At 61.1% G+C, this 22,217-nt stretch overlaps 2 protein-coding genes across 2 annotated transcripts; one reads left to right on the forward strand and one right to left on the reverse strand.

Annotated features, from left to right (window-relative positions):
- The first annotated feature begins 12,541 nt into the window (after window positions 1–12,541).
- On the forward strand, window positions 12,542–14,750 carry LOC117640326 (COP9 signalosome complex subunit 6). The gene is made up of 6 exons (XM_034376745.1): window positions 12,542–12,960; window positions 13,320–13,493; window positions 13,577–13,728; window positions 13,825–13,987; window positions 14,061–14,254; window positions 14,333–14,750. The coding sequence occupies exons 1-6, from the start codon at window positions 12,753–12,755 to the stop codon at window positions 14,474–14,476; spliced, it is 1,035 nt and encodes a 344-aa protein (XP_034232636.1). The 5' UTR covers window positions 12,542–12,752; the 3' UTR covers window positions 14,477–14,750.
- Window positions 14,751–14,871: 121 nt separating this feature from the next.
- On the reverse strand, window positions 14,872–19,259 carry LOC117640500. Its single transcript, XM_034377019.1, has 13 exons — window positions 19,166–19,259; window positions 18,883–19,044; window positions 18,609–18,805; window positions 18,377–18,518; window positions 18,191–18,287; window positions 17,856–18,032; window positions 17,404–17,568; window positions 17,015–17,330; window positions 16,231–16,755; window positions 15,989–16,158; window positions 15,746–15,856; window positions 15,368–15,574; window positions 14,872–15,077 (listed from the first exon to the last, which is right to left on the reverse strand). Exons 2-13 carry the CDS (start codon window positions 19,011–19,013, stop codon window positions 14,922–14,924), a joined length of 2,394 nt encoding a protein of 797 aa, XP_034232910.1. The 5' UTR covers window positions 19,014–19,044; window positions 19,166–19,259; the 3' UTR covers window positions 14,872–14,921.
- Window positions 19,260–22,217: the final 2,958 nt, after the last annotated feature.

The raw sequence follows: 22,217 nt of genomic DNA on the forward strand, positions 1-22,217 counted from the left end.
GCGCCACGAGCACGCCACGCCGACACGACACACCTTGCAATCCGCATGCAGCTGTCCAGTGTCCATGACACTCCTGCCGACCCGGCCGGCCGGTGCCCCCCCCCCCCTCCCCACACGCGTCTCGTACGGATTTCAGAAATCTCCGCACTGCAGGCTGCCTTATGACGACACCCCGCAGCATTCCGAAGAATTTGCGGGGCTTTACACCGACCGTTCCAACGGCTGTCGTGAGTGCCACATGCAGTTGGTCGTCGGAATGCCCACTGCACTGTAACTCTCCCACGGCTGACCGTCTACGCCCTGGCCTCCTCGTGTCTACCCCTTATCTCCCCCGGGGCTGTCCCGGGGCTGTCCCGGGGCTGGGCACCGGACGCGCCATGCCTCCCTCATGTCCTTCCTGTCCTTCCTGGCCGCCCCCCGCCGCCTTCCTTGCTCTTTCGGGCAGTGCCGCGCCCCTTGGCCCTAGCCTCGCCCAAGGCCTCAGGGCTGCTCTACGCGGCTCTACGGCCGACCGCTGACGAGTGCCAGTGCCATAATGTGCGTCTGAGGCCGCCTTCTGTCGCCCTGCAGCCCCCTCCCCTCGCCTCCCCTTCCTTCCCCATGCTAACTAGGTTCGACTGCTGGAGTAGTGGAGGAGGGTGACGGCAGTGTAGGAGCCACTCCGCACGGCGCGGACGAGAAACGGGAAACTTTTGGAGGCCGTTTTGGGAGAGGACGCGAGACTCTTCTCCTCGCGGGTGGGTCGGGTCGGCGCCGGTTGCGTCGTTGGCTCATCGCGCGGCCAGCAGACTCATTCCGAGAGTCGTTTTCGTCGCTCTGTCTCTCTCGCACCTATGCGGGACGTCCCATGAGTGCGAGAGAGACAGAGCGACGAAAATGGCTCTCGGAATCAGTCTACTGGGATTCGGCCTGGCCGCTGTTCATCTCCGTCGTTGCCGTGCAGAGCGCAGAGCGGCGGCGCGGCGCGCACCGTGCCGGTACCGTCGCGGCGGCCTCCATGTCCTCGATACCGTGTTGACACGGCAGGGCTGCGCGGCGGCGGGGCCACGGCGGGGCCACGGCGGGGCGGCCCACATCATATCATTGATTGTCCCCGAAAGTAGGGCGCAGCCGGGCGCAGCTTTAACGCCGGGGAGTGCCCTAGGGTCAGGGCGTACCAGCCGGCAAACTGATTCCGAGGGTCACTTTCGTCGCTCTGTCTCTCTCGCACTCGTAGGGCGTCCCGTATAGGTGCGAGAGAGACAGAGCGACGAAAAGGACTCTCGGAATGAGGGCGTTCTGGGTCGGGGCGTACCGGGCGTCGTACACTACACCGGCGAGGTCTCACAGGGCCAGGCCCCAGGGCCTCGCGCCGCACCGCCACCGGCCGCCACCCCCTGTCCGGATTTTGACTTTATCGACGTCTCGATTTAGCGATTTAGCGAGCAATGCCACGCGGCGAGTCGAGGCAGACATGCGATGCAAACGATGCATGCGCGGCCGCGGTGAAGCGGGTGAAGCGGGGATGTGGGCGATGCGGGTGGTGCGGCGATGCGGCGATGCAGCGCGCGCTTCGGGGAACGGCCCAATGCGCCGCCTCGGCCGCCGCCTCGGCCCGGGCATGCCTGCGATGCCTGCCCAGTGCCTGCCCAGTGCCTGCCCGCCGCGCCCCTTCCTGCCGCGGGCTGCCCTGCCCCGATCGAACCCGAACCCGACGTTGTCACGCGGCCCGGGGCGGCTAGTGACGCCCGGGGCCCACCTACACTTCCGGATCGTCCGTCTCTCTCGCACTCACTGGGCGTCCAGGCCCGCAGGGGTGCGAGAGAGACGGAGCGACGAGACGCTGTGCGGAATCGCCCTGCAGGCCGGCGAGCGATTCCGGAGGGTCGCTCTGTCTCGCTCGCACCCTTCCGGCACGCCCAGTGAGTGCGAGAGAGACAGAGCGACGAGGCGCCTCCTCGGCGACACCGCGACACGCTAACGCGGCCACCGGGACGCGCGGCGCGGTGCAGTTAGCGCGCCCCGGGCACCGCTTTCGTCGCTCTGTCTCTCTCGCACCTGTACGGGACGCCGCATGAGCGCGAGAGAGAGACAGAGCGAAGAAGGCGGCGCTCGGATTCAGCCTGCAGGCCGGCCGGGAGGCGCCGTGCACGAGCACCGCCACGGCAATAAACGCATTCACATTCACGTTCATGAAACATGCATGGAATCAGTGGCAACCAGTGTAGCATTCCGTGTTTATTTGCAGTCACGAGGGAAGTCGGCTCACAACTGGAACTGGGCGGACCGCAGCGCAGCGTCCAGAGCGCCTGCCGATTCCGGGGTAGGCCACCCGCCGCACGCGAGAGCGTGACGTTGCCTACCCTGGAGCCATCAGGCGCTCTGGACGCTGTGCAGCCTGGTTCGGAGAGTCTCTCTCGCACTCACGCGGCGTGTGGCATAGGTGCGAGAGAGACACGGGCTCTCGGTACACTGCCGGCGCGCCCCGGCGGCCGGCTTAGAGAGAGGATCAGTGCGTCCTCTCGGCGGTGCGGCGTACACCGGCGCGTCGCCCGCGGGGGTATTTTTACACGGCGAAAGCGAGCGTCGCGGCGGCGAGGCGACTCAGTGTATGTTTTCGGCGAGGGGTTGTTGCTCTGTGCGCGCGGCGCGGCGTGTAATGCCTGTCGCGGCGCGGCGCGGCTGTCGCGCGTGGCGCGGCGTGGCGCGCCGGGGTGAGTGGTCTAGCCTAAGGCCGCCTAGTCGCTCGGCGGGCCGCCAAGCCGCCAAACCAGACTCAGCTGACCGTGGCGCGGCCAGGCGGCCAGGCAGGCAGGCAGGCCGGCAGGCAGACAGGCAGGCCGGCGGCGCGACAGGCTCGCCGCCAAGGTAGGTCGTCGCAGAAGGACGCCTGGACACACGCGGCCTGCGGAAGCCTGCGGAAGCGCGGCATCTCCCGCCGCGCCATTCCGGAGGATGTCGCTCTGTCTCTCTCGCTCCCTTACGGAGGGCCCCATGAGTGCGAGAGAGGCAGAGCGACGAAACGGCCCTTCGGGATCTCTCGCTTGGAGACGATGCCGCGCGGAGGAGAGAGACAAGCACCCTCGCAACGCGTGTTCTGGGATGGAATCTAAGGAACTGGTCCTCGCGGGTAGCTGGAGCATGCCTCCAGCGCGTCCAGGTCGCGCTCCGCGGCCACAGACTCCAGCGCCGCAGACTCCAGCGCCGCGGCGCCATACCGCGGCGCCACGCGGCCAGCCGGAGGGCAAGGTTGGCAAGGTCTAGAGCAGCTGCCCCCTCCCCTCCCACTCCGCGGCCTCCGCCTTCTGCGCCGCGCCTGGCCTGCCCGGCCTGCCTGGACCACGCCACGCCGGCCGCGCAGAGAGCCTCTTCCTCTTCTTGTTGGAAACTCGGGCCGCTGCGCCGAGCATCCACACTCCGACTCAATCACCTTCACCACTGTCACCGCTCCGACCACGCCACTGCGAGCCGCTCTCCTGGCCCGCCTGCAATGACGTAATTTCATTATCATTATCACTGACCAGTGCCATGGCGGATGCGTCGTGCGTTTTATCAGAGGGGCACACGAGCGTGACCCCCGCAGCCCCCCCTGCCCCGTCAGCTGGTCGTCATCGTCTCGGTGTGTCTTTGAGTCGGCCGCATGTCCACCGGCGGCCTTCGTTCGGCGAGCCCTCTGGCGCGACCCGGCTTGGGCCTCCACTGTATAAAAATTTAAGTCATTGGGGAATGGCTTAAAGCACCAGAGTAGTATCCACTGGACTGGTCGCCGCGCCGCGCCCACTGCAGGCTGGCCGACCACAAAACAGTGGCCGTCTCTCTCGCTCTCATGCGGCCCGCCGTGTGAGTGCGAGAGAGACAGAGCGACGGCGCGGCGCTGCGGCGCCAATTTGACGACTCGGCGTGCTTTGGCCGCTCGGTTTGCACGGTTTGCACGGTGTGCACGGTGTGCACAGCCAGACCTGTTTTGTTTTATCAGTTGGCCGGCGTCTCTCGAAGCGCCTCGGCTGCCTCGCTGTTTCTCGGCGTGTCTCGGTTCGCCTCCTCGGGGACGTGTCTTTCCTTTCCCCTTGACGTGCTCGACGCCCGTGCCAGCGCCGTCGCCGCCCTGGCCGCCCCGGTCGCCCTGCCCTTTGCCACGACCCCCCCCCCTTTCCGCCACGGGCAAGCTTTGCTTCGCCACGATAAGCCCTCGCGAACCGCCAGCCCCCAAGGGCGGAGACTCGACGCGCAAGCACAAAATTTTGACTGCCGCAGCTATTGCACCACGACCTTCACGCTCCGCCTTGCATCACTGTTAAGTCCTTTGGTCAAAGTACACGATACACTGCGCGGAGGGAAAGAGACTTCTTTTCACGTGTTGAGGACAAACGGGTGCGATCTGGCGTTCCGAGGCACGTACACACACACAGACACACTCACACACACACACCTCTAATGAGACCCGGGCGTGCCAAAAGCCGCTCTGACCGGCCGGGCCAAGCGGGCCGCCCCTCTAACTCCTCTTACTTTCATCGGGAGGGGAAGGGGGTGTAAACATCGCACCGAGTTTATTATTTTTCTCTTCGGGGTTGGCGGTGGGGCGGTCGACCAGCACACTGGCCAGAGGCTGGGAAGGCACGAACAGAGTTTGCTACGGCCAGTAGCCTCATCTCTTTTCTCTTTCCGACCGGCCGTGGAAGACAGTGTACTAGATGAAAGATGGAGATGAAAGGAAGGGAGGGAAAGGACTCCCCCGGCGGAGCGATTTCTCATCCTCGCAAACTGGCGCAGAGGCAGCGGCAGGCGCCTGGGCGGTCAGGTCGGGTCAAGGTACGCCCCGCCCCGCCCCGCCCCGCCCCGCCTCGCCCCGCCCCGCCGCGCGCCGCCACGCCCGCTCTATTTCGGCGCGAGGAGTTGGCAGCCCTCATGTTGGGGTGGGTTCCAACCGAGTGTGATGTCGCCGTCGTGAGAAAGGTCGGCGTGTATAATAATCCGGCGGAGTCACGCCCGTGCGTGCGGCGATGTCACGCTCGGTCACGCCCGTGCCTGCGGCGGTGTCACGCCGCATAGTGGGCCAGAAGACCGGCGCCGGCGGCCAAAATTCTAGGCGCGTTTTGAGCTCCAGAGTCGCTAAATGGGAGTCAAACCGAACGTGTGACCCCACCATTGGTTTCCTCGTTCGGAGAGCAATCCACCGGTGGGGTCACACGTTCGGTTCGAGTCCCATTTAGCGACTCTGGAGCTCAAAACGCGTCTAGAATTTTGACCGCCTTCGCCGGTCTTCTGGCCCACTGTGCGGCGTGCGTCTTTCCCTTGCCGAGCCAGGACAGAAAGGCCGAGCCGTAAACCGGGGGACGAACGGCGGGATGGATCCGGGCGGAAGGCCGCGGGGCGCGCGTGACGGGCACGTGCAAGGCACGTGCACGCGGTGGTGCCTGCCTGCCTGACCCGCTGCCGATACCACGAATCGAATTTCGGGTCGGCCCGGGGGGGAGGGGGAAGGGGGGCAAGCACCGGTATACGGCAACAGCAGGCAACAGTCAACCAGCATGCGATGTCCGGGTCCGCGCGCGGCCCGCTCCGCTCCACCCTCTGTTGTCAAAATGTAGGTCGTGGATCGGCGGCGCCGAGTGTGAGGCCGGGCCGACATGCAGTCCGACAGTCCGTCACATCGCCTACCTCGCTACCCGCCACGCCGCGCCACGCCGCGCCACGCCGCGCCACGCCGCGCCGGCGTCGGTGTGGTCGGTCGCATGTCAGAGAAATATTCATGACAGTAAAGCCCCTGCCTTGCTGGCGTTGCTGGCTGGCTGCCTTGCACCGCTGTGTTTTTGTTGCTGTTTGAAATTCAGAACGGGAGGAAAGGCACCGAGGAGCCGCACGCCATCAAGTGGGTGGCGCCACTCGTACCTTCGTCGTCACACCGCGCCAACGCAGGGCTGCCTATCTCAGCGGTTCTCAACCTTTCTCGGCTCGCGCCCCCAAAATTTTGTAGCCAAAAATTTCCGCAAACCCCCCAGGAAAATTTTCACGAACCCCACGGGACCCCTCCTTTAGCAGGGCCACTGGGGTCTGATCTGAGGCGGGCATTTTGCTCCCTCAACGGGCAATTGGTCTTTGGATTTTCCTTTAGCATGCCTCTGTTACGGAGTGCGATTATCAGTCTTAGTTTGGGGGCAGTATTGTCTCAAAGTTGGCCAAAACGCTCAAAAATGTCTTTAAAAAAAATCATGTTTTGGGTCGATTTTAAGCAGCCACTGCGTCTGATCCGAGCCGGGCATTTTGCTCCCTCAACGGGAAATTTGTTCTTTGGACCTTCCTTTAGCATGCCTCTGTTACGGAATGCGATTATCAGTCTTAGTTTGGGAGCAGTATTGTCTCAAAGTTGCCCAAAAACAGTCACAACGGTTTTTTAAAGACATTTCTGAGCGTTTGGGCCCAACTTTGAGACAATACTGCTCCCAAACAAAGACTGATAATCACACTCCGTAACAAAGGCTGCAAAAGGGAAGGTCCAAAGATCAATTCCCCGTTAAAGGGAGGACGAAATCCGCCTCGGGTCAGACGCAGTGGCTGCTTAAAATCGGCCCAAAACACGATTTTTCAAAGACATTTCTGACCGTTTTGGTAAACTTTGAGAAAATACTGCTCCCAAACTAAACTGATAATCACACTCCGTAACAAAGGCATGCAAAAGGAAGGTCCAAAGATCAATTGCCCTTAAAGGGAGGACGAAATACCGCCTCGGGTCAGACGCAGTGGCTGCTTAAAATGGGCCCCAAAAACACGTTTTTTCAAAGACATTTCTGACCGTTTTGGTTAACTTTGAGACAATACTGCCCCCAAAACTAAGACTGAAATCACACTCCCTTAACAAAGCATGCTAAAGGAAGGTCCAAAGCCCAATTGCCCGTTGAGGGAGAAAAATGCCCGCCTGGGATCAGACGCAGTGGCTGCTTAAAATCGACCCAAAACATGATTTTTTAAAGACATTTCTGAGCGTTTTGGCCAAAACACGACCCCAGCTACCTCGCCGCGACCCCTTAAAATTTTTTCGCGACCCCACTTGGGGTCGCGACCCTAAGGTTGAGAACCACTGGCCTATCTGTCCCTCCTACAGTGTGGGGCCGTGCTCCGCGGGACAGGCCTCCAGGGCGTTCTCGGTGCTTGAACTTGAACTTGAGAGGCTAGACCACATCCGCCGCCCTGCGTCCCCGCTAGAGTCCGCACCCGCAAAGCGACAACCCTCCTCCGCTTGTAACAGTATCGCACATCGTGGTCTACTCTTAGCGCATGGGGCGCAGGCGGCAAGCTGAAGCCCTCGTCGCAGACAGTGGAGTTGGCAACTACTTAGCGGTGGCTACACTGCAACACGGTGCAGGACGGCCAATCGGCGGCCACGCCACGCCGGCCGTGACGCACGCCGTCTGACACGGACACAGATCGCACCCAGTTACGACTGCACCATTTCCCCGGCCTAGTCGTTAGCGGGCCGCAGGCTGGCCGCCAGGGAAGGGGCCCGGAGGGGCGGGCGGCGCCGTAGCGGCCACGAAAGGCTCACCCGGGTTTGGAGGAGTCGTTAAAAACGGACGGGAGCGGTAAATATAGAGTGACCTCCGAGTCCGACTTTCGCTAGCGCCAAAGACTGTCACTTGAAAAAAAATATCAAAAAGTAGTGTAAATGAAAATCTTGAAGTAAACAAGGCTTCCGAAGGGGTTTACACATGCACCGCTTCTTTTCCCGCGAGTCACTGCCGTCGCTCGCTGCGATAAACGTGAAGAAGTGCAGCGGAGTTGGCCAACGGGAGTGAGAAGTGTCGCCTCGACGCCGCCTTGCCTTGCCTTGCCTCGCGTTGACGTGACCCAACGACCGACACTCGCTCGCACCACTATGCTTCACTTTATCATCACCCATGCCGAAATCCGCTACATTGTGGCACGCCTTTGTGACTCGCCTTTGTGACACATCCCGTGGATGGACACTTGGGTCGCTCCGAGGCGCCCTCGTCGCTCTGTCTCTCTCTCACCCCGACGGGACGCCCATGAGTGCGAGAGAGACAGAGAGCCCCTGCAACTTTGTGCGCCTGCACTGCTGGCACTGCCACGCGATCGCCACTTGATCCGTTTACGATTATCTTTGGGCCGCGCACCAATCGTCCACGCATCGGCCGTAATCTGTGCGCCGAGTCGAGGTGCTTGTGGGGATCGATTGTCTCGATTGTCTCGATTCGAGAGTGACTCACCAAAGCTCACCCAAGAGCCGAAAAAGGTAATCTCATCGTTGATTAGTCCAACCAAATTTAGCCAACTCTCCACAACACCACGTCGTTTTTTGAGCCTAACTTTTACGACACGAATTCGGGCATTTGGGTGAGCAAAGTTCAGTCACAAGAGTCCGACTTTTCCTGCGACGATTTTCGACCCCGTTTGTCGAACACGGCGTATGCGTGTCGGTCGATGTCGATACACTGTATCGACAGACGATACCGCAAGCTGTAATGGTAAGCCGCCCCCGCCTCGTTTGCCAACGTTGAGCCACCGCCTTCTCCACCGCCCGCAACTTTCCCACGCTGCCCGCAACAACGCTCGCCGCAAGGCTACGCCAGGCGCCCGCAGCTGACAACGCCTCACCATTAGTTCAATCACTTATTCGCGTTCGGAGTGGCGAAGTCGCAAATCTGTCCTCCTTGTTTTCTTCTTTCGCCGCGGCTGAATCAATACGGACGACGCCAACTGCGCCACGCAACCCAACTATGCGGTCCTCAAATAAAAGAAGCGTGTGTGTGTAGTGTAACAGTGTGGGTACGAGTGCGTGTGCGGGGGTTGGTAGATTAACCTAGATATCACGCCCTGCATGCACTCGCTCACTATGTATTCGCCTCCTCCCACACACATGCAAGGAGGCACGCGACGGCGGCGGCGGCCCTCCCCGGATTCCTTCATTGATGACACGGCAGCGGTAAAAAATGCAGCTGCGCACCGCATCGCTCCGACCACAGCGTTTACGTTTCTCCGCCAACCCCGCCCTCGTCTTCGCCCCGCAGGGCCCTCAGCACGGCATGAGGTCGCGGGTCGGGGCGCGGCAGTGCAGGGCAGTGCAGGGCGGGGCGTGTATTTTTGGCGGCCGGCGTTTGCGGTGTTTGCGCGGCTGGCAAGTGCCCCTCCCCCCTCCCGCGTTATATTTCATTGAAAAGTGTTGAACCGCGTCCGCCGGGAGTTTGTACGACCGTTTTCCCACGGGCGGGGCGGGGCGGGGCGGGTCACCTCGCGTCCGCTGGCGTCGCTTTCGGCGGGATGGCACGCGACGCCGCGAAGCATGCTCGCGGCACGCAGCGGGACCGCCAAGCACCCGCGAAGCGGCGACTCGAGCGGAAAATACGACAAGTGACTAAAGCGCATCTCTTGCGTCTCCACCGTCAAAAAACAAAACATATAAAGTTGGAATAAAATTGTTTTTTTAGGGGGAAGGGAAGGCGTCCTGTCCAACCAATGAGGCTCTTGCTGTTTGCAAGGCGTCCTGTCCTAAACTGCCCGAACTGAAGACGGCTACGGAGCGTGGCGTTGCCGGTGAGGTGCGTGCACGCAGCAGCAGCGAACGCGGGCCGTGCCGCCGCGCCGCCGCGCCGCCGCGCCCGGCCGAACCAGCCAAACTTGTCTGGCGCGTCCAGATGCAATCCATGACGGCACCTTTGGGTAACGGAGTGAACGCAGTGTAGTGGTGCCCCTCCCTCTCCCCCTCCTCCCCGCTTCGCGACCCACCCGATCCTGCCCTCGGCCGAGGCGGCCGTGGCGACCACGACGGCGTCTGCTTGTCTCCACCCCGCGTCATCGGGGTTCAACAGGTGGGGCTGGGGCTGCCGCCGTGCGCCCTGGGGCAGCCTGGCGCGCGCGTCGCCTAGTAGAGCTACCCCGCGCGTCGGAGACACTAGCACGCCTTCCCCCGATGCACCGCGAGTCCGCGACCGCGGGGGAAGTGCCGCGTCGTCGCTACCCCGCGCGACAGGACACGGTGCAGCAGCCGAGTGCTGCACTTGCGCTGCGTCGGGAAGTCGCGACACGGCATTCCGCGCCTGGTTCACGACGCCCCGCCACGCCCCGCCACGCCCCGCCTCAAGGTCTCGCCGCCGATGTAGGTCACACATGTACGCCATGCGCGTTGCCGCGTTGCGCGTCGCGAGTAACGAGCCACTGCGAGCTACCGGGGTCTTCGGCCGCAGTGCCGCATGGCCGCAGCCGGACGGCCGAACGGCCGAGCGGGGCGCCGCGGAACTTTTCGAACTGCCGGGGACGCCGCCGACTGGCCGCGGCCACGGCGGGGCGCTGGGCCTCTTAGGAATCGGACTGCTGCTGGACCGAGTGCTGGACGGACCCGGTGGCTCCAAACAACGCGGTGCAGCGGCGCCGACGTAACCGAGGGGCCTAGTGCTGGAGCAGGGCGTGGCGGGGCGGGGCGGGGCGGGGCGGGGCGGGGCGAGGCGGGCGTTGGCCGTCCTCCGCCGCGGAGCAGCAGGTTCAAGGAGCGGCAACGGGACTGAAAGGATCGAAATGCAGGCGGCGGGTACGACGAGGCGTGCGCCGGGACCCGCCCCGCCCCGCCCCGCCCGGGCCGCCGAAATCGGGAGCAAGCCAGAGCAGAGCAAGCAGGAAAGGGTTCCCACGTACGCGGACCCGGGACTCGCTCGGAGGTTCGAGGGGCCCTTCGCTGCTTCGCTGTTCCGCTTCCGCTAGCGATAAGCTCCTCGGCTTGGTCTGCTTGTTGGCGCGGGGCGCGCGGGACGCGATGGTGTTTCCACTGGAAATGGAATTGGGGACACAGAGGCCGCCACCGCCACCCGCGGCCACGAGACGGGCGACACAAAAAAATGCAGCGATAAAACAACCCGTAAAGAAAACAAACTAAAGGTTCCGATGGCCTTTGCCGATTCTGCAGATGCGAATCGGAGGTTATCATAGCCGTAGCCCAGCGGTCCCAGCGGTCCCATCCCAGCCGTTGCTACGTGCGCTATGACAAGGCAGCCTGGCTGCGTCCTTCTCTGTGTCGCCCAGGGCTGCCCAAGTCCCACAGCGCGCGGCTGGGTAGGCACACCTGTCCACGCCAGCGGCCCACCGGGAGTGCCCACCTCTCTGGCACACACACGGTACGCCCCATGAGTGCGAGAGACAGAGATAGAGATAGACAGCTGTGTTTGTTTTCGTCGTTGCTGTCGCCCCGTTACCCCGTTACCGCAGGGAAGGACATAATCACAGTGACGTGGCGCGGAGCGCACAGTGTGCCGCCTTGCCGATGCGGCGCGGCGTGGCCGGGCACGGCGGCATGGTGCGGGGGCACCGCGAGCGGGCCGCGTGGGTGAGTCCGTGCTCCCCCCCCCTTCCAAATCAGATTCCCCCTCCCCCTCTCGACTCCGATCAGCATCGTGGCCTTGATGCAACACAACGGCCAAGCGGAAACAACACACACCTACTTCCTTCCCCAACTCTGGACCACTCGAGGCTTTGTCATTAAGGCCGGCCGGGCCGGGGGGCCGGGCACTTCGGATAGGCCACCAGTCGCTCTGGTTCATGTTATTGTTGTTGTGGTTCTCTTCGGAAAGGCGCGAAGCACGGAGGCGACGACGAAAACAAAAATAACAGCTCTGCTTCGCAGCTTCGCGGCGTCATTCTGGAGTCTCAATGCCAGCCGTTTGGACAGGCACCAAATATCTCGCGCCGCCACGCGCCGCCACGCCTCGCCTCGCCACGCCTCGAGACACTCTTACGGGGCAGAGTTATGCGGAGACGCCACGCTACGCCGTTGATTAGCAGATTGTTCCCAAGGCGTGGAGCGGGCCGCCACGCTCGTACTACAACGCACACAGAACGTCGTGTGTACGGTGTGCCAGGTGTACGCACTCTGCGGACGCGTTGCGTGCTGGCGCAGGCGGACGCATGTCCTCACGGAGATGCGGGTTCGGAGAGGCTCGGAGAGGAGGGGCTGAATATCGACGAGAGGAGGGACCTTGACTAGGCCATTTCGATCAACGGCTTGGTAAAGCCGCCTCCAACACTATTCCTGAGGAATGAAAGAAAGAAAGAAAGAAAGAAAGAAAGAAAGAAAGAAAGAAAGAAAGAAAGAAAGAAAGAAAGAAAGAAAGAAAGAAAGAAAGAAAGAAAGAAAGAAAGAAAGAAAGAAAGAAAGAAAGAAAGAAAGAAAGAAAGAAAGAAAGAAAGAAAGAAAGAAAGAAAGAAAGAAAGAAAGAAAGAAAGAAAGAACGAACGCCACGAACACGAAATGCCGCGTACTGCCCGCCTTGCCTCGGATCCACGAGGCGACTTTCAAGTGAACCGAGCCACTGTTGGATAACTCGAATAATGGCCCAGGCAGTAATGGAGCGCTGCATCACTTCGGAAAGCTGCGCGGAAGCCTGAAAGCTTGAATCGATTTGAGATAGCGCGAGGAATCCTTGATCCTTCCGCGTCTCCTCTGGTCTTCCCCGGCGCGGCGGGGAGCGCCTGCGGCCGAGGGAGTAGGCCACCCAACGTGCAGCACCGGGAAACCTGCTCACCCCGCCATCTAGCGGTGGCGCGACGCACTCTCGCCCGTTCTCAGTTCTCTGCCTGTGAGCGGCGACAGTCGTGGAGGGCGGTGCGTGTTGTTGATGTTTGTTTCTGGAGCGTTTGCGGCAAGGTTGGCGTTCGGCCTATGATTACATGTTTTGCGTGTGACATTTACCGCAAAGAGTTGAGCGTTCGACGCGTCGTCGACAGCCAGCGTGCCAGAGTAGTCCGCAGGCAAGGAAATCCCACCCGTCGTCAAGATGAGCGCCGCGGCGGCCGGCCCCTCCAGCTCGCGACAGCAGACGGACCCCGACACCGAACAAATGGAGGTGGATGACACCGGGAAGAGCGTGATGGCCTCGTCGGTGGCGGCGGGCAGCGTCTCCGCGCACCTGCACCCCCTCGTCATCATGAACATCTCGGAGCACTGGACCCGCATCAGGGCCCAGGAGGGCAAGGCCCAGCAAGGTGAGGCCTAGGCGACGGCCCCTAACCTCACTGTGGCATTCATTCGCTGCTCCTGGCTTTCCTGGTGGTGGTTGCGTCTTCCACGGGGTTGTGCGTTGGTCCTGGCTCGCGTCGACGCCCCCTGGCACTTGGCTGCGTCTTGACAGACTGCTGTCAGAGTGGTCAGTCTCCTTACAGACTTGCCGCAGTTGGGTTGGCATTTGGTCCAGCAACGATCCGAGAAAGATCTCAATCTGAGCTGTAGCCTGCCAGGATGAACACACTATTTTAATTTAGTTTTGATTCATGTTTGAAATTAGTAGGCATTCAGGCATTGCTGGCTCTTTCTTTACTAATCCCAAATTGTTTGTTTGTTGCAGTCATTGGTGCCCTCATCGGAAAGCAGAAAGGCCGCAACATTGAGATAATGAATTCTTTTGAATTGAACTTCACCATTGGTGGTAGCACATTTGGTGAAGAGGAGACCAAATGTACTGCTCCAGTTGGTGATATTGTTATTGACAGAGAATATTACAATACAAAGGAGGAGCAATGTAAGGAGACCAGTCTCTATTACACATGTATATTCATTCATCTTCATGTCCCCATGATAATTTTCATTCCTTTCTCTTTTCAGTTAAACAAGTATTTAGTGATCATGACTTCTTGGGCTGGTATACAACAGGAGAGGGTGCAGATGAGAATGACATCAAGGTGCACAAACAAATTTGTGAAATAAATGAGAGTCCGGTGTTTTTAAAGCTTAATCCTAATTCTAGACAGTCTGATGTAAGTATAGAGGCCAGGACAGATATCATAAACTTAATCACAATTTTAGCATAAAATGAATACACCTGAATATATATTTCTTTTTTCCTTTGTTAGCTTCCAGTCACATTGTACGAATCTGTTATTGATCTGGTTGCTGGGGAAGCTACTATGCTATTTATTCAAATTCCATACACATTGGCTACAGAAGAAGCTGAGAGGATTGGTGTAGATCATGTTGCCAGGATGTCTAGCAATGATTCAGGAGAGAGCTCTCTGGGTACGTAACATATTTTATATTAAGTCAAATTATACTGATATGAATCAGTTGCTCACTCATATTTTTTTTTTAGTTGCAGAGCATTTGTCAGCACAGCACAGTGCCATCAAAATGTTACACTCAAGAGTACGTTTGGTGCTGCAGTACGTGAAAGCTGTTGAAGCAGGCCAACTGCCTGTGAATCGTGAAATTCTTAGGGAAGCTTATTCACTGAGCAATCGTTTGCCGGTCTTGCAAAGTCCTAAGTTTAAGGGTGACTTTTACAATGTGAGTATTTCACTTTTAATTATTGAACTTTTAGTTTACAAAGTGCAGTCCTTAATTTTGATATTTTTCTTTCCTCAGCAATGCAATGATGTCGCTCTCATGACGTATCTTGGAGCATTAACCAAATGCTGCAATGATATCAACCAATATGTCAACAAATTTAATGTAATGTATGACCGAGCTGGACTTGGCCGACGCATGCGTGGTTTGTTCTTCCCCTAAACGACTGATCTTAGATACTTTTGCAAGTTACTGCTACATCAATAATTCAGTAGCAAACTTCTGCCCCCAGCATTGTTATTGTAACCTTGCATAATTTTTTTAAAAATTGGAGATGCTATTGTACTGGAAAGAATTATCTAGTATCACTTTTGTGTTTTCCCAGTGTTTTTCAGTTTCTGGATCTGATGATTCTGTCTAACAATAGAACTTGTCCACTAAAATATTTGAAAACTGTAATAATGATGAATAAAATCTGTTTGATAGTTGTGATCACTTTGATTATGTTTATCAAGTCTCCTGTACTCCAATTCATTTTGAAATGTGGCTTAATCTGTGGTCACAGCATTTTAGTGTTAGACACTGTAGGGAATGCTCATAGTGAAAAAATTACAAAGTCCGATTTTTCACAAAGACATTTTTTTATATAAGAACAACACATAAATTATTATCGTTCCACCCCAAGTAGAGCGTCAAACAGAGCTTGTCCTGAGTTGGGTGGACTGGGGCTGTCAAGGCAGGTTTGAGCAAATCCTAGGGCAGCTTCCGCCAGCTCACCGACAGTCCAGTGTCGGTCAAGAACTATTCTGCAGATAGTGTCCAACTGAAACAGAGGGACACAAACCAAACGGGTGAAATAACTCAACAACTAGTCAGGGAGGATGGAATATAATTTTCGTTGTATGGAGAGACATCAACTTGACACCAAATTAAAATAAGGTAACCTCCCAATTGGAGTCCTGTGCCACGGGCGCCCGGCAGGCAGGCAACCCCTCGTGCATCTACAGACAGGCCTGTAGGGAAGGCCGCCTTCAGAGGCTCTCTCGTCACAATCGCCGAAACACAAACAAGGCCTACATTTATTGTCCCCCAATTTGTAGTCGCTTGCCTTACCTTGAGAAGCTTGTGGTGGCCGCAAGTGTAGTAGACCAGGCAGGGCGCGCCGGCCACGCTGGCCGCCAGCCACTGGATGATGAGCTTGAGCTGCGGGTCGCCCGCGCGCTCCGAGCCGCAGCCCCAGTTCCCCGAGGCCACGGCGCGCATGCCCGACCCCGCGGCCCCGGTGTGCTCCCCGCTCAGGGACGCCTCCAGCTGCAGGACCTGGAGGAAGGACCGCAGCGGGTAACAACAACAAGAACGCAGTAAAAACGAAAACACGAGCCGCCGGTGTCGTCGACCTGTCTCTCTCGTACTCGTGGGGCGTGCGAGAGAGATGGGGCGACGAAGCGCATTTCGGGATCGCTAAACGGGGAGGGGGGAGGGGGCACGTACGAGCTGGCTGGCCAGGCGGTGGCGGTGCTTGGCGAGCTCCAGGCTCATGCTCCTCGCGATGTGCGCCAGCTTGAGGTGCCGCTGCCGGCCCGTCCCCGTGGCCGAGGCGCCCTCCAGGTCCACCGAGGCCGCCGACGTGCCCAGCGACGCCCCCGCCAGCAGGGGCGGCAGCTTCCGCCGCGGCAGCACCACGTCGTCGTCGCCGAGGAGGCCGTCGCCGAGGAGGCCGTCGCCGAGCTGCACCCCGGCGAACGAGTCGCTGAGCGTGCGCTTGAGGAGGCGGCTCGCGAACTGCGCCACGGCCAGGTCGCGGTCCGGCCCCTCCGACGAGTGCGAGCGGCTGCCCGACGACGACCGGTGGTCCTCGAGCAGGCGGCCGAACTGCTCGTAGGCCTCGTACGCGTCCTCCACGTCTGAGACAGAGACAGAGGTACAGTGGCGTCGACAGGGACGGGAACACCAAGTGCGCGGCGGACAGCACTAACCGGAACTCAGCTCCGTGTCGAAGCTGTACATCGAGGAGCCGGAGCGCTGCAGCTTGGGGGCGAGCGCGCGCCGCACCGGCGGGGCGGTGTAGCTCTCCACGGACACGGAGTCGTCCAGCATGAAGCCGCGGGAGCCACCGCGCCGGAGCCGGATGTCCTCGTCCGAGAGCCCCGTGCCGGCCACGGTGATGCCGACGGCGTAGCTGGAGTCCTCGCTGTGCGAGCTGAGGGCCTCTCTGCGAAGGGCATCGCGGAGGCGCTCGGCGAAGGCCGTCCTCCGCTGCGGCGAGTCGAGCTCGGCGCTGTACCTCCGCGCGCCGTCCTCGTCCACGTCACCCTCGCTGCGCTCCGGGCTGGACTGCGCGCTGTGGAACTCGTCGCTGTCGTCGCTGCCGGCGTCCTTCGCGGCCTGGCCTCGCGGCACCGACGGGGCCCTGGGCTGCACCGCGGGGCCCAGCCCGCCCGTCATGATCTTCCGCCTGCTCACCGGCAGGCACTCCCCCGAGGAGCCCAGCACGATGAAGCGGCCGCGGCGCGCCGCCGCCGCCGCCGCCCCCGTGGTGGGGGGAGGCCCCGCGTTGGCGGCGGCCTTGGGGCGGCGCGGCTGCCGCGGCGGTCGTCCGGGACCCTGGGGTGGACCGCGGCCTGCGCGCGGCCGCGAAGGCGAGCTGGAGCGTCCCCGCGGCGCGGCGCGGACCCGCGACGAGGCCTGGTCTTGGTGGGGCTGTGGGCAGTGAGGTCATCGTGGGTGCGCGATACTCGTAACCATCATTTTGCGATTAACTTTTATGTTTATGTTCCTTCTTGAATACGGCTTGTAAATCTCGCCGATGTCGGCTACTGCGCTGCGCCGCTGCACCCACCTCCTTGGCGTCGGACTGCTGCGAGCTGAAGGACTCCCCGATGGGCGAGAGGCGCCGCTGGTGGTGGTCCCGGTGCGCGTGGCCGCCGTCGGGGGCGGCGGGCTGCGGCGGCGAGACCCAGCGGTGCTGCCGGAAGCCCAGCAGGGCCTTGTTGAGCTCCCGCAGCACGTTGTCCTCCTCGAACTGGCTGAGCGGCAGCCGGCGGTAGTTCTCGGGGTCCAGACAGCACACTGCCAGCTGTCAAAACGTGAAACACGGGGTTCAATTTTTCGTAAGGCCTGATGCTTGCAAGGGGCTTAAGAGCGCTCACCAGCACGCCGCCCGTGACGGGCTCGAAGGTGGCGCGGTGCCGGGGGTCCACGATGCGCGACACCTGCAGCAGGTTCTCCACGATGAGGGCCTCGTTGTCCTCCAGCGCCTCCACCCGCAGCAGCACGGCCACCAGCTCGGGGCACGTCGTGTACTGCACCGCCTCCTGCGGAACGCGGCATGCACCTTTGGAGGGCCAGTGCGACCAAAACACCGCCGTGTCGGTCGCCCTGCAGACTGATCCCGAGGGTCCTTTTCGTCGCTCTGTCTCCTCGCAGTCGCGGGGCGTGCCGTCCAGGTGCGAGAGAGACAGAGCGACGAAAACGACTCCCGGAATCAGCCTGCTGGTTCATCTCTAGCGAAAGGAAGGGGTGTGTGTTTGTGAGTGTGTCGGACGTGCGGTTGCTAGGCGACGGGGCGACGGGGTCGAGACGGGGCCACAGTGTAGTGTACCTGGGAGGAGCCGTCCTCGAGGGCCGCGCCGCCGAGCCTGCTGTTGGAGAAGCACACCCTGAGGGCGGACGGCTCGGCGCGCTCCAGTCGTCCTTCGTGGCGCACCGCCAGCGGGCACAGCGGCAGCCCGCACTCCAGCCAGTCCTCGATGGTCAGCCACTCTCTGCCCGTCATGACCTGCACAGTGCACCGGCCGCCAACACGGGCCGCCAAAGAGGCGTCAGTCCAGCCACCAAGGAGCGCCACGTGGATCAAGATGCACAATGCCACTTCCACCCTGAAAGTTTATCCATTTCCCCCCGCACAGCATTCACGGTCCCCGAGCCTATACTCACTTCTCTCGATATCACAACTTTTTCAGTCGGCGCTGTCTCCAGCTCCATTTCGTCGAAGTACCTCCAGATACTTCTCAACTTCGCTCTTTGGCACTTTCTGCAACAAGGGAACGCACCCACTCGAGAGGTAACAAACAAGCAAAAATTGTTGGAGAGGTCTTCATTGAACAATGAATACGTGCTTACTGATCTAAATTCTTGAAAAACATGGAAAAGTTGCAGTCTTGTAGAGTTGGGTGAGTCTTTGGGGTCCTCTTCGGGTAGGAAGAGAAGAAGGCGTGTGCGAGCAGGCTGGCGACGAAGGGCCTGTCGTACTCAACGTGGTCCCCTGCAAAAAAATAAAAAAAATAAAAATAAATGATGACGCACGCAAAATTACATTTAAAGCAAAACTGAATGCTTCCTAAAAAGTACATACCCTGCTGCTGCAGACTGAAGTGCAGCCCGCCGGCGGGCTTGAGGTTCTTGAGGTCCAGGGCGCGCCGCACCATGGCGGGCCCCGTGTGCTGCAGGAAGTGGTCGCGCTCGGCCGCGTCCACCTCGTCCAGGAACCGCTTGAGGCCCTCGAACACCGTCTGGTCGGGACGCTCCGGCTCGTCGGGGTCCAGCCCCACGCTGGAAAACAACAACAACAATAACAACAACAGTCACGGCGTTGTCCAAGTCGGCAGCAGACACCGGCCGCGCCTTACTTGCACATGCTGTGGATCTTGAGCATGCCCTCCACGAAGTCCGCGGGGTTCTTGGCCTCGCCGATGAACTGCAGGTGCCTGACGAGCGTCGGCCACCAGGGCACGTCGCATGGCAGCATCACCAACGCCATGGTGAGGGCGGGCGGCCTGGAGGGCTGGAAGCTGGAACAGGCAACGAGGAGGCTTGGGTGCTTTCCAGCTCCAGGCGGTGGCGCCTGCCGGGCAGGCAACCCAACCACCACCACCCTGTTCCCGCGGCCCGCGGCAGAGCCTCGAACCTCACCTTCAACTATCTGCGCTGCGGGCGGCACGAGCGGCACGAGCGCTGCGGCCGTGCCTGGCGGTGTCGCCGACTCTCCATGCCCCCAACGAGGCCCCCGCAGCCCCGCAGCCCCGCGGCCCCGCAGCCTAGTCCGGAACGAGGCTCGACTCGGCTTAGCACCGCGGCGTCGCCATCCAATTTGAGTTCCGAGTCCCACCCCCCTGCAAAACAACAAAAAACGAACCGTATGAGAGTCAGTCAGCAACATCCTCTGCGACACGTTGTAATGAACGAAGTGGTTCTTCTGTCACCCAATTTGCGTTACGAGTTAAGACGCCAGTAAGCGCCAGTACTTGATATGGGTTTTGCAGTGTGGCCCAACACATGCACGAGGAGGAGACGAACTTTCAGCACACGTGACAAAACTGCGCAGGTATGCGTGTGTCCAAAACTCACGCCTCGCCTGCACGCAATACATGCAAACTGCGCGTTTGTCGTGAACGTCCTGCAACAGGCGCACCGGGGGTCCTTGACTCCCCGTAAGCACGAACAAGGACGCAGCGACGCAGTGTGGGCCCCAGGGTGGGGTGGGGCGGGCCTGGGTGCCTTGGAGGGCTTCGCCACCACCTGTGCTCACGGGGCATTGTCGTACCGTCTCTCTCGCCGTCTCTCTACCGCTACGCAAATCAGAGTGACTTTGGCTGCGTCCCGGTGTTTAGCGACGGTCGCCGGCACGCGACAGACTTGGCGGCTGAGGCGGCCGAGCAGCGTAAACAACCCCCGGCACCGCCCCCGGCACGGAACTAGGAACCGCCACCGCCACCCTGCCAACGCGGCCGGCGGGCGAGGATTCGTTGCATCGCCCCGTCTTTGTCGCACTCATCGCGGGGCGGGGCGTCCCTTCGGGTGCGAGAGAGACAGAGCGACGAAGCGACTCCTCTGCGTCAGTCGGCCCGCCGCCGGTGTAAACACCGCCGTCACGCGAATTTGTTTGTTAAAATCCGCGCTCGCGCGCGGGCACTACACCGCAATGATTTCCTTCAATGTTGATTTGCGCGGCTGCGTCTTGCGCGTGGAGAGAGGGCCGCCGGCGTCGGCGGCGTCGGCCTGCACTTGCACCTCCGCAACGGACCCCCTCCCCTCCCCTCCCGCGGGACAGCGCCGCGCACTACCTGCCGCCCCCCCCTCCCCTCCCCTCCCCTCCCGCGGGACAGCGCCGCGCACTACCTGCCGCCCCCCCCCCCTCCCCTCCCCCGACTGGCGGCTCACCAACGACTCGGCGTATTTTTAACTGGTGCGATCCTCGTTCAACTTAAGGACTTGCCGCCTCTGGACGCCGCCCTGCCGCCGCGGCGCGCTGCTCACTCACGGTGGGGTGGACGGGGCGCGGTGGACCTCCTCCCGCAGTGCTCTGTCTCTCTCGCACCCATACGACGGCGACCTCCCCGCGGGCCGGCCTGTGTTTACTTCGCGCGCCGGGGCGACTCCATCTCTGTGTGTGTACACTGTGGACACAGCGCGGCAACCAAACAAACACGCCCTTTCGCGAGTAGTGAGTAGCGGCCTCGCTTTCGGCCAGTTCCTCACTCGCGTCGTCTCGCCATCATTTTGTAGAGACTTGAGGGAGCACGCAGTCACAAGTCACCCTGCCGACGACAAGTGCACTGGCTGGGGCAATTGTCCGAGACCATCCCTGTGCCGCGCGGCTGCGTTCGAAGAAGACGACCGCCGTGTCTTCTGCCCCTGTCGCTCTCACTGTCGACCGGTGGGAGTGACGAGGACGAGGAGACCGCCGAGCGACTGCCTGGCACCGGGCCCCGCCCCGCCCGCCCCTGGCATCCACACTGGCGTGCCGATCCGATCGCCTTGGTTATGAGTCTCGGGGTCACTGCTCACTCGCGGCGTGGCGCCCTGGCCCAGTGCCCCAGGCAGGGTGCCCCGCAGCCCCGCAGCCCCACAGCCCCGCGGCTCGGCGGTTCCGAACACCGCTTTCGTCGCTCTGTCTCTCCCGCACCTCCTCCCGCCCCACGAGTGCGAGAGAGACGGGGCGACGGAAGCCCGCGGCCCGTTTACCCCTTCCCCGTTTCCACCTGCTGTGCCCGGCTTGCCTGGGCTTGCCTGGGCTTGCCCGGCCGGGGCGGCGTCACGCGAAGCGAAGCGCGCGAGGGGCGGGGGAGGCGGGGCGGGTGCGCGAGCCACTTGTCGGGCTCGGCGGGGGCGGCGTGGCGGCCCCAAATTCGACGCGGAAAAGAAGAGTTTTTCTGGCAGCCGCGGCGGCGGACGCTGTGCACAGGGGCCACTCAGTGTGGTGGCTAAACGCCGCCACGCCCCGCCCCGCCACGCGTCCCCACGCGCCGACGGCGATGCCGCCAACACCGCGCTCTCGCCACCTCACGGCGCTGTCCGTCACACCACAGGAGGCGGCGCCTCCACCCGGGTCGCGGGTTCGAATCTCCACGGGGGATTTTTCATTAAATTAAATTAGATTTTATTCGATTTCCGGATAGAAGACGAGGAGCTTAGCGCTGATAAAATAGCTTGAACAATCAAATTTTGCTCTTAGCTGGGCGCAATGTTTGTTTTCCGTGTACTTACATTAACGAGTTCCTGCAACAACAAGGACCTCCTTCTCCCGCAGTCTCCCGCTATTGACGTCTTGATTGAGACATCGGGTAGCCCTCCCCCCGTTTCCCCCTACCCCTCGTGGGAGCGAGTGAGTATGACGAGTCGGGAATGCCATGACGAAACGAGACGCCTTTACCCAAAACTGTTTGCCGTGGAGGCCGCGGACAGGATCAATATAGGACGTCTGTTTCTCCGTTACGCGCAGGGCGGGGCGGGGCGGGGCGAGGCGAGGCGGGGCGGGGCGGGGCGGGGCGGGGCGAGGCGAGGCGGGGCGGGGCGGGGCGGGGCCGAAGGGTGGGCGGGGGAGTGGCCTGGGAGTCAGCTGCACTACAAGCATGCCGTTCACGGCCACGCCGCCACGCCGCCGGAAGGCCGGCGAGACGAGACAGCCGTCTCCCTCTGCCTTCTGGACGCGTCGTGTCGATAGGCCAGGCGGTGCTATAGGCAG

This window comes from Thrips palmi, unplaced genomic scaffold (assembly GCF_012932325.1).
Source record: "Thrips palmi isolate BJ-2018 unplaced genomic scaffold, TpBJ-2018v1 HiC_scaffold_12, whole genome shotgun sequence".
Lineage (NCBI taxonomy): Eukaryota > Metazoa > Arthropoda > Insecta > Thysanoptera > Thripidae > Thrips > Thrips palmi.